General features: G+C 42.6%; 1 protein-coding gene across 1 annotated transcript; it reads right to left on the minus strand.

Annotated features, from left to right (window-relative positions):
- Positions 1–1,778: 1,778 nt before the first annotated feature.
- LOC140109610 (dihydroxyacetone phosphate acyltransferase-like) lies at positions 1,779–12,072 on the minus strand. The gene is made up of 4 exons (XM_072132114.1): positions 11,940–12,072; positions 11,367–11,460; positions 8,658–8,719; positions 1,779–2,523 (listed from the first exon to the last, which is right to left on the minus strand). The coding sequence occupies exons 1-4, from the start codon at positions 12,058–12,060 to the stop codon at positions 2,480–2,482; spliced, it is 321 nt and encodes a 106-aa protein (XP_071988215.1). The 5' UTR covers positions 12,061–12,072; the 3' UTR covers positions 1,779–2,479.
- Between the last annotated feature and the right edge of the window lie 226 nt (positions 12,073–12,298).

Raw genomic sequence — 12,298 nt, forward strand, 5'->3', positions numbered from 1 at the left:
AAAAAAAAGTTAAAATCTAGGCTAAAATACCAAGGTTGAAAAACATTAATTAAACAACTCTTTGATACAAAAAGATGAGTTTAAAGCAAACCTGTCACCAGGAATGTGATTTTTAGCTGATGTCAGGTTCCAATAGCCCTTGCTACGCTTATTTTAATGCCTTTGTCTCTAATCAAACCACAGATGAAGACTTCTACAACTACTCTCCATTTAAAACTTGAGGACCATGGTGCCTACTGGGGGGTTTTCCCCTCTTTTTTGATTGTTAGGTCTCTTTGTTCAAAACAGAAAAAATGGAGACTGTGTTAATTATTTAACAAAAATGTATATTTGATTAAAAAAAAAAAACATGCCTTTGTTAGCATTCTGAATCATTTCAGTAGTTTATAATAGTTTAATCTACATTGGCTGACTCCCTGCCAGCGGCATATGGCGAGTCACAGGAAAGGGGGGCAGCTCTGTCTGTTTCCTCATGCATTCAACAGCTGCAACCCCCCACCCCCTCTGGACTCGCCACACGCTACTCACAGGGAGCCAGGTAATGTAAAATAAACTATTAAACTGCTGAAATAATGGTGACAATGGCATTTTTATTGGAACCCATCACCAGCTAAAAGTGTCATTCCTGGTGACAAGTTCCCTTCAAATATTTTATATATTAATAAGAAATGTATTTTAAATATTGGAATTGTTGATTAGAGAAGTTGATTATTTTTTCATTGCGCCATGCCACAGGAGGGATTTCTCGCTCTCAATGTAGGGAGCCTACTTTGAATCCAATCCCTTATAATTATCCTCCCACTTTTCCATACATGTACTGGGGAACAAACAGTATAAGCTGAGGCCCCTAATTTTACCACCAAAAACTGGGAAAACCTATTGACTCAAGTATAAGCAGAGGGTGGGAAATGCATTGGTCAGTATATCTCAGTATATAGCCAGCCAGTGCATGCCATTTGTATACAGCAGTCAGGGGCTGCTGGCTATACACTGGTGAGTCAGGGGCTGTAGGCTATACACTGGTGGGTCAGGGGCTGCTGGCCAGGGGTTCAAGGCTATACACTGGTGGGTCAGGGGCTGCAGGCTATACACTGGGGAGGCAGGGGCTGCAGGCTATACACTGGGGAGGCAGGGTCTTCTGGATATATACTGGGGGCATGAGCTAGCAGATATACTAGACTTATACTCAAGTCGCAGGTCTTTGACGCCTGGGAGCACACGGCAGCCGCACAGGAGGAGGATCTTTCTCTGATGACAACAATGAAGTTATACTCTAGTCAATAGTTTTTCCCAGTTTTTGGTGTTAAAATTAGGGGCCTTGGCTCATACTCTGTTTTTTTTGTGCTGAAAAACTTGGCTTGTACACGAGTATACAAGGTATTTTTGATATTCTTAATTTAAAGGTGCAACTTTAAATTGTAAAAAAATAAACTCAACTACATGAGTGTCTAATGCAACGTTTTTTCCCACAAACAATTGTCTCCTGTGAGTAAAATTGCTTGTGGCAAGACTTCAGAGAGAACTTGGTCAGAAATCTGAATCATTTTCCTATGCTTATCTAAAGTTTTTAACAGTCTGTTAAAGAACGGACAGTGCTAGAATGCCATCCCAGCGCAGTCAGTTTCTCACACACGTGTTTCAAGAAATGAGCCGAGAGATGTTAAAAATTTGAAAAGCCGATGCAACTAGGATTACACTAGAACTACAAAAACGGATTGTATGAAATCTGATGAAACGCATAGAATTTGCATGTACTAAATATAATTAATTAGACAGAAAAAATTTTCAAATTTTATTTTAGGGATTCAGTTTATAAAACACACAACTTATGTTAAGTATATATTTATTTTGTGTTCTTTTTCTGTATTTACATTGTTTGGGAATTCAATGTAGGTCCTGTACAGTAGCTATTCCCCCAGTATTCCAAAATCTTAGACAAGGAGTGCAAGTGACAGTAATGTTCCCCCTTAAGAGCTTTAGGATAAATGGCAAAAGTCCAAGATCTAGAAAATAAACACCAACAATAAGTTTCAGTAACTGATATCAGTCAGGACCTGAGTTAAATATTTATATATGAGATCTGGAGGTGACATGGTAAATCTGGCAGTGTTACAATTTGGTGTTTTAAAACCATTAAATGAAGTGCCATAACACAGTAGGATTATCACTTGTAACAATGTGATTGAACTCCCTTTAAATAGTGTAGCTCTCCTCAGCACCTCATTTTGCTTGATGGGTCATTAAAATCTCATCAAGAAAGTCATTGTGCATCAGCAGCAGGCAATACGCATTTGTTCTTGATGCTTGTTTCATTGGCATAGTCATCAATCCATAAAATTGACCTATCATACATAGGAAAAAGTAGCTGCCATTTCTTTCCATCTCCTGTTCAGATCACTCAGCTGTAGAGGTTCTCAGTGAGTGGAGCAAAATTTAAAACCGTTGTCATAGCTGTAATCGTTAAAAATACTTTTGCATCTTAAAGTCGTGCAACTGAGATCTTCATGCCAGACATCCACAGTCCTATTAAGAATGAACATGAGTTATGACTTTTGTAGTTTACAGTAAGAAATATCATCATTAAGAAATTGCATATAAAAAAATTACATATAAATATAAAGATATCAGAGGATTAAAGGAAATTACCACTGAATTTTATCTCAACACAAAAGCTCCAACACTGCTCTGTAGAGTTGAAAATGCACATTGCAGCCATACCTTTCCATTGGTGATCAGCAGCCTACTTCCATTATAAAACTAAATGTAATCTTTTATGTAAATGAGGAAGAAGTGCTTCCAAGGGAGGTGGAGTTTGCCTATGGCTCCACGCCCCTCACAATACTTCTGCAACTCCTTCCGCCTCTTCCGCCACTGCAGCTAGTAGATGATGTGACTAAGCTCTCGGGACTTCTCAAATGGAGACTGCAGCCGCATTGAGTAGCAGAAGACAGTACAGTGCAGTGCACGTGCCCAAGAACTTGCATGTCATCTAAGGAAAGCAGCAGAGGAGGCAGAAGTTGTGGTAGAACGGTGGTGGAGCTTTGTAGAGGGGAAATTCAGTCGTAGATTAAAGGAAGTTTACCAGTTTGCAAATCGCAATAAAAAACAGATAATATAATAATCCTTCTGCAGTGTTGGTTGTACGAGTCCAACCGCTGGTCACCAGGAAAGAAAACAAAATAGGATCCATTGTTCATGTTACACTTCTAATTTTCTATTGCATTTTCATAATAAAATAAATCAGGTCGGGGGCGTGGCTAAGCGCCGACGAGAGCAGTCGCATGTAAGAGCTGCTCCGCACTTACCCTCGGAACCAGCGACTCCCGCCATTCCTCCAAGACCGCACCATTTTCCTTGAAACGCCACAAGAAGCGGACGACTGGCTTAAAGGAAACCTACCACTTAAAGTGGCAGGTTTCTGATGGAAATACCGGGCACCAGCTCAGGGTGAGCTGGTGCCGGAGCTTATTTTCGTTAGTGTTTTAAACCGCGGTATCGCGGTTTAAAACACTTTTTAAACTTTATAGCCGGCGCAGGCAGGTACGCGCTCGGGGCTTACCGTGCGCGCTGCTACATAGGAAGTGAAGGAGAGCCGCGCGCATGGTAAGCGCCGAGCGCGTACCTGCCTGCGCCCGCTATAAAGTTTAAAAAGTGTTTTAAACCGCGATACCGCGGTTTAAAACACTAACGAAAATAAGCTCCGGCACCAGCTCACCCCGAGCTGGTGCCCGGTATTTCCATCAGAAACCTGCCACTTCAAGTGGTAGGTTTCCTTTAACACCAGGAGAAGGCCTCCTCGACGCTGAAGCCTCTGTCTGCACCTGGAACTCAGTTCTCTAAAGGGACTGGTGTGATAAGTACCCAACATTTGCGATTTTACATCTTGGGCCTATGCCCCTTCTCATGTTTAGTAGATATGTCTTCTGCTCATTATATATGTTGCTAGTAGGCCAAAATGGCCATAGAGGCATACAGTTTAGTCCATGCCATCAATATTGTGCCCCGGATGACAGTCAAAATCCGAGCGCTGGGTTTTCGGCGCATAGGTCTGTAGTTTCCCACCAAATCTACACAGACCTCCTCCGTTCCTACACTTGTTTTCCTGGGTAGTCTCCCCCCGGGACACTCGCTGCTGCCCCCGAGGTTACGAGTGGCGCTGTGGGTGCGCCGAGGCGAATATGGCCCACGGATCTGGACGGTCCCCTATATGTACTGGACGGATCTAGTATATATATATATATAGCTAGTATTTCATCTGTTTTTTTGGTTAGTTAATTGGTAACACTCAAATGTTTTTATCTGTTTTAACGTGGAATGTCAGAGGTATGAGAGATACTTGCAAACACAATATAATATTTTCTTCCATAAGGGCCCAGAACCCTCATTTAATCTGCCTGCTGGAAACTCATATAGCCACCGGCCAGTCTGCCAGATTGGACCACCCCTGGGTCCAGTGGTCGGCACATGTGACGCTCTCAACGCACTCTCGAGGGGCGTCTTTGCTGGTTCGGAGAATGGTTAGGTGGGAGTTGGGCTCTGTATTAGTGGACCCGGAAGGGAGATATGTGTTCACCCAAGCCTGAATAAACTGTGTGTCATATGTCATTCTGTGTTTATATATCTCCCCCTCTTCAGGCTTATTGCTTCTATATGAGGCTGCTCGATTTGCATCTAACTACCCTGGTTCTACGACCATTTGTATGGGGGACTGGAATACTACACTAGATCCATCTATAGACAGATTCCACGGTTCAAACCCTGCCCCACAGAGTCATCGGCCCTCGCTCTATCCCATTTCTCTCAAGAGATAGGTTCGGTATTCTGGTGCTCTTGTGGGGTACATACGATATCTGATGTCATGCAGGATAATGTTTTTATGTCATTTGAACAATTTTCCACTAAATACCAACTACACAAACATGACCTATACCGATATTTCCAGCTTAGACATGCCTTTCAGACCCAATTTCCGGCAGCCTCCCACCACATTTTCTCCTCCTGCCCTTTGATAGGAGTAGTAAGATCCCAGGGACCAGCAGGATTGGTATCCACAATTTACTCATACCTTATCCAAGCTAAAGCCGACGCCAATCAGTAAGGCACTCACAGATTGCCTTAAGGTCGCTGATTCCCACCTTAAGCGAGGAGGACTTCGCGGATTTACTTGAGTCGCACCGCTTTATTCCATTAATAATAAACTTATTCAACGCTATATAATTCACCAATGCTACCTCACTTCGATACGGTTGCACAAGATGGACCGTATTCCCGCTCCTAGTTGCCACCGGTGTAATCACACACCTGCCACCTTCTGGCATATGATTTGGGCATGCCCATTTCTGCAGACCTCTTGGAAGGAGGTAATTGACACCTTAGCGGACATAGTCGAGACCCCGATAGACCTCTCCCCGTCTATATGCTTATTTGGGCTCCTGGACGAGAAGCAATGGCCTCATCACACTAGAATCTTCCTCCGGGAGACATTGTTTATAGCCCGAAAGGCAGTGGCACTCCGTTGGATGGATCCTCACCCACCCAGATGCTCTCGGTGGAAAACCCTAGTTAACGGCATAATTCCATATGAGAAGATAGTGTTCCTGCATAGGAAACGCCCTGAGAAATTCACTAAGGTATGGGGGAAATGGTGCGATTCGCCCCTCACTATGTATTCTGCCTCTGCTATGTCCTCCTCGCTTGATATTGTTCGCCGGCTGATTCTTCGTTCCGACTACCCACGATATCAAATGTTCTATGTACAATTTGACAGGTGAATGTATGCCAATACTTGTATTTTATTGTTCTTTATTTTGTATGGTTGTTTTTATTGAATATGCACATTTCAGTGCACTCTTGTACTATTACACACCAACTCGGTGTCTCCAATGACGATGATACTGTACTGAGAAAATTGTCTACGTATGACGACTTGTTTTGATTATTCAATAAAAGAGTTTAAAAAAAAAAAAAAATCAGGTAATTGAAATGTAAAAATGTTTTCCAAGCAGGCTGACATATAATGAATGAATCCACAGGGATACAATCATTATATGTCAGTTGCTTGATAAAGAACTACAGTACAAAATACGTGGTTAAGAGGACTTAAAGGGGTTGTCCCGTGACAACTAGTTGGCCCATGTCCACGGCATGCAGTAGGGGTCTCAGTGATGGGACCCTTACCGATCACAAGAACAGGGCTCAGTCGTACCTCCACTGAACAGAGCAGCCAGTCGTCTATGTGCCAGCTGCTTCATTCACCAGGTATACAACAGATCCCCGTTCTCATGATCCATGGGGGTCCAATCACTAAGACCTTCTTGGATATGCAGGATCCTGATCCGGAGGATAGAAGCTAACTTGTCTCTGTGGAACCCCTTTAAGAGGGATTTAACATGAAAATACAATAAAGATTCCTGTATCCCAGTGATCCATCATTTTAAAGAAAATTCCTATGCTTCACTCATTTGAAGCTCATGTGCATAAATATAACCAAGGAATTTCCACTAAATGGAAAATCTCTAGGAATAAGTAAAGATATGTCTGAAAAAGGTTTAAACTGCCCTTTACAATGCGGTTTGTGGCTGAAGAGCTCCCTTTAAACCAAAAGCCAACAAAAATTATGCTGTGGGAGGTCTAGAAATGTCTGGTAATCAAAACTATATACACATTAAATTCAGCAATTCATCTTATCTGGTTTCTGTCTCCTGGGGGATGGGTCATTACTTCATCTCCCTCCCAAGCTTTTAACCCCTTCCCGCCGCAGCCCTTTTTCGATTTTGCGTTTTCATTTTTCACTCCCCACATTCAAAAATCTGTAACTTATTTTTCCATGTACAGAGCTGTGTGATGGCTTATTTTCTGCGTAACAAATTACACTTCAAAATGGTGGTATTTAATATTTCATGTAGTGAAATTGGTAAAAAAAACGCATTTGTGCCGTATTCTTGTGGGCTTGGATTTTACGGATTTCACTGTGCACCCCAAATGACATGTCTACTTTATTCTTTGGGTCGGTACGATTACGGGGATACCAAATTTGTATAGGTTTTATAATGTTTTCATACATTTAAAAAAATTAAAATCTCCTGTACAAAATTTTTTTGGGGAATTTTGCCATCTTCTGGGGCTAATAACTTTTTCATACTTTGGTGTATGGAGCTGTGGGTGGTGTCGTTTTTTGTGGATTTTGATGATGTTTACAATGTTATCATTTTTAGGACTGTACGACCTTTTGATCACTTTTTATAGAATTTAAAAAACATTTTTAAATGGCAAAAAAGTGCCATTTTCGACTTTGGGCGCGATTTTCCGTTACGGGGTTAAACGCAGTGAAAAACCGTTACCATATTTTGATAGATCGGGCATTTTCGGACGCGGCAATACCTAATGTGTTTATGATTTTTACTGTTTATTTATATTTATATCAATTCTAGGGAAAGGGGGGGATTTGAATTTTTAGGGGTTTTTTTATTATAATTTTTTTATTTTTAACTTTTTTTTTATTTTTATTTTTACTATTTTCAGACTCCCTAGGGTACTTTAACCCTAGGTTTTCTGATCGATCCTATCATATACTGCCATACTACAGTATGGCAGTATATGGGGATTTTACTACTCATACATTACCATGTGCTGACAGCACATGGTAATGAATGGGTTAACCCGAAGTAGCTTCGGGTCTTCGTGAGACCCGAAGTTACCATGGCGACTGATCGCCGCTCCCCGATGACGTCACGGGGAGCGACGATCTACGGAAAGATGGTGGCGCATGCGCGCCGCCGTCTTTTTGAAGCTGCCGGCACCTTTGCCGGCGGCGATCAGCGGTAAAACACCCGCGATCGGTGCCGGCGCCGATCGCGGGTGTTACCGGTAAGCCTTTGCTGCAATATGCAGCAAAGACTTACCGGCTATGGAGAGGGCTCGGCCCGCGAGCCCTCTCCATGTACCGGGACCCGACATGTGACGTACTATTACGTCACATGTCGGTAAGGGGTTAAAGACAATGGGGCACATTTACTTACATTCCCCCTGTCGTTCACTGAAAGTGCATTGTGCCGCGATTCACTAACATTGTGCGCACAATATCTTGCATGTGTCCCCACTCAGGTCCGCCTGAGTTCACCTTCTATTTTGTGGTGCATGTAAGTGCATGGACTTGCAAAACTATTTGAAAGTTAAATCCCGCACTCAGTCCGAATCAGTCGGATCGTCCGACGCCCTGCCCCCCAATTTGTGTCGCATGGAAGCCAGCGCAGCTGCGCCAAAAAACAATTGCGTGTCACACAATCCCAGAGCAGACACCTGTTAAATACCTGTCCAAGCCGAGCAATCCCCAAAAAAGGTGCAAAGTCCCACACAAGTGAGCAACGCGACCCTTAGTAAATGAGCCCTAAAGTTGTGAGGTTGGTGCTTTTAAAAATTACAGCAGGAGACCACAAGTGTGGAGGAGGAATATGGCATATTTGCATTAGACCACTGCCTTTCCCCTGTACGTCTCCAATTCCATACATAATTTTTGTTCTCTGCTGTGTTTTGGAACTTAAAACAGCCTATATAGATACTGAAAGCAATAGTATAAATGATCAAGTATAGCCAGAAAATAAATAAAATGTATACAGTTTAGTGTTAAAAACACAAAAATGTAGTGTTATGTCTCTCACCAAGTTTTGTTTCCATGTCTGCCATAGCTTTCTTTTTCACCATATAGTTGGTAGCTTCACCCCTAAGAAATAACAGATGAACACAGGAATGAGTTTATAAACCCATAGGTCTCTTTGAATGAGATACAGAAGGACCATTTGTATATTGTATATGTTAGTAAAAAGTATCAAATGTGAAATACAATTATTGAAGAGATTGTTGGGGGTAAAATCAGGTCATCTTCAGTACAGGTGCTCTTAAAGGGGTTGTGTCACTATAGCACTGTAATTGAGCCCAACACATAGTTAAAAGTACTTTCAGCATTTACTCTTATTAAAAAAATATGTAGCCTTACCGAGATAACTCCTTTTGTTCTGGTTGCTGGTGCCCCCTGGTGGTAGCTGTGTCCCGTCCTGTGTTACAGCTGATCTGGCCGAGTCTGCCCACAAGGAGTCAGTCAGCTGCACTGCACTACAGATCACTCCACCGGCTCACAGCTCCTCACTGAGAGATCAGCTGACACACTGCAGCCAATAGGAGGTGAGAGAGGAGGAGGGGCTGGCATAGTGCTGTGATGTCCACTGCTTACCAACTTCACAGGTGCTTACAGTAGCAGATATAAGGTAAGGGTTCATTCACACTGCCGTCTGCGGGGACGTACATGCGTCCCCATAGACGGCAATGGCGGCAGTATGGTGCCGCACATGTGTGGCACCGTTCTGCACCGCACACCAGGAAAAGATAGAACACGCTCCATCTTTTGCCTGGTGTGCGGCCATGCACCGTTATTTCCTATGGAGGGAGGAGGGGTCACCTCCTCCTCCTCTCCAGCACCTGGCGGTATGCACGCACGGCGGGCATACCGCGTGTGACTGGATCCTAACTGCAGCCAGACATGACTATCTGCTGCACAGAGGAGTCCTCCCCTAACATGAGTCATAGCAGACCTTTCCTCCCTCCACCATTAGTCAGCTCACACAGGAGGCTGCAGAGATAACACAAGTAACAGGCTGAGCTGTGACATCTCCTAAGGTCCAACATGTCCTGCAGTCCTCCTTCTGTACTCTCCATTCCATTCACTGTCCCTCCATGCTACACTGCTGTCCTGCAAAGGGGCCCCTGTCCCTGACTTATCTCACCTATTTATATATCCAAGTCCTATTATCTATCACATGTCATCACCATCGGCACACACTATGTTGTCAGCAAGTGGCTGATGTCATGATGTATGCAACAGGACTATACAGGGGTGCAGGCATTGGCTAGGTGCTGGCGGGCAGGCGCCGGCTGCTGTGACCAATGCATTTCCCACCCTAGGCTTATACTTGGGTCGCCTTATACTCGAGTATATATGGTATATACACACAAGTTTCAGAATATGTTATTGAATATATAGGTGTGCGTGCATATATATAAAATTTATTTTCTTATTCAAGTATATAGTGACAAGGATTAAAAGGAAAATGAAGCCGTGTCAGGGCTTTGGTAGCCCTAAAGCATCTATAGCAGATTCCTGTTATGCTAGGGTTCAGTATGTGCAGGGACTATTTGAGCACAGCAGGTGGAAGGAGACTCTGAAGGCTGAGCACTCTGTATCACTGAGGCGAGGCCAATGAGTTGTGGAATAACTGCCGCAGTCAGTGCTGTGCATGTGCATGGCTAGGCCCCTCCCACATCTGCTTTTGTGTGGAGCAAAACAGAGGCTGAACGAGCATCATAATAACAAATAGAAAGGTATCTTTAATTCCAGGTTATCATTACCAATAGAATTTTAAAATATTTTAACCTCTGACAGCTTTTTGGAGTAATTTGTTTCGTGGCATAACCCCTTTAAGAGCACTGCATGGTACCAGCTGGACTCAGTTTGGTGTAATGTGATTCGTCTTGAGCAGGTATAGTGCCAGGAAGTTGGAAAGGTCATAGTTGACTACAATGTATCCTAGTCAGTTTTATAAATTCTTTTAATTTGTTCCTTTTTTGTTTTAATATGCAAACAATAGCCCCATGTACACATTAATAAACAGAGTAAAACTATCAGAGGGAGTATTAAGGACGGGGTATTGTGGAAAACCAAAATTAAGGCTGCAAACGTTTTGTGTGGTTCTAGCAGTCCCAAAGTCCATCATGAAGCTTATGGGGGCGTTCTGAAGTTTGGAACCATGGTAGAATCATTTTAAATTGAATCTTTTTGCATAAGGAGCTTCCAAAACCACAATCCTGGCGTGTTTATCTACCCAACCAACAACTCTCAGTCATGTATGAATATTTAGGGGGTACAGTTAAAACCATGGAGTTTATGAGGCCATTTACTTGTGCTTGAGGCCCATCGTGGAAAGACCTAGGAGACATGGTCATGGTTTGGGTTTGGTATGCTCAAATAGTCTAACTAATTTCATATTTGGGACATCATAACTTCCAGTATGGAAATACCTAACGGCTCATTCCGAGTGAAATAGTCCTGTCCACTTAATGTTGCATCCACAGATAATAGTAGAATATTGGATACTGAAATAGCAATGATCAGTGGGGTAGGTATTCTGTGAAATTTACAAACTTCCCCATGTCTATTCAATGTAGAAACCATGCAGGATGCATGTGTTTGCCAATCACATTGTATAACACTTTCTAATCATCAGGAACAGACCAGAGTATACAAATGCCCTGCACTTCACAACCCTTGTGGTGTTGAAAATGTGAAATCAAAAATGGGAACAAGGATAGATACTCACAATTTACTAACTTCCAAAATCCCAAGCTGTACGAAAGATGCTAGTGTATTTTTTTGGATATCAGAAGATAAGGCCTCGTAACATTTGGTGGCTCCTGTAAAAAATAACAGTTATTGGTATTATTATACCAAAGCTTTCCTCTTGGCTTACAGTCCTTTAAGTGCTAATTCACACAGAGGATTACCCTGTATACTAAGCTGCATTGGGGAAGGGTGGGGGCGGAGTGCTGCCTGTAATTTGGTGTACGTCAGTTAAACTCTGCATTGGAAAAAACGGCAGAATATTTTGACATTGGCTTTCCAAAAGCCAGATTCCTGCCGCAATGGCCACAGTCAGTGTTACAGTGTTCTTCAAAGTCAAAGTAGCATCAATACCTCCCAAAGCATGTCCTGGTGGTGGGGAAGAGATGTGTGGCCTTGGCAGAGGTCATCTCCATATTACATCCAGATGGAGCTGGCTATATTGCAGTGCATTATAGGTGTGCCATATGACTTTTGAAACAGGGTTTAAAAAAATAAAAAGTTGCACACCAGTCTACAATGGTGAAAACAGAAATTACATGAAAGTACGCACCTGTCAGGATTCTTTGAGTAACAAAATTTCTCAAGCCCGATATGTACTGCTTTTCAGTAAAGTGATCTATCACCACCTTGGCCAAGTGCATAAAGGCTAGCTGTAAAACATGTATAAACATAATTACTATGCAGTAAACATTTTACCATTGCTTGAAGTCTTATCACTGGGTATTGATAAAGAATCTTCCTTTTCACTGCTACGGATGAAATAAGCTGGGCAAAAAATTGTGTCATTTACTCTACTGGAATGAGACTGTTAGCCACACACAATCATTTATATAAGAAAATGCTACATTTTCGTCAGCGGTGGCCTTCATTTTCAGATAATGAGAGCGTGTGTAAGTGTAATATGAAAAA

Source organism: Engystomops pustulosus, unplaced genomic scaffold (assembly GCF_040894005.1).
Source record: "Engystomops pustulosus unplaced genomic scaffold, aEngPut4.maternal MAT_SCAFFOLD_233, whole genome shotgun sequence".
In the NCBI taxonomy this organism is placed as follows: Eukaryota; Metazoa; Chordata; class Amphibia; order Anura; family Leptodactylidae; genus Engystomops; species Engystomops pustulosus.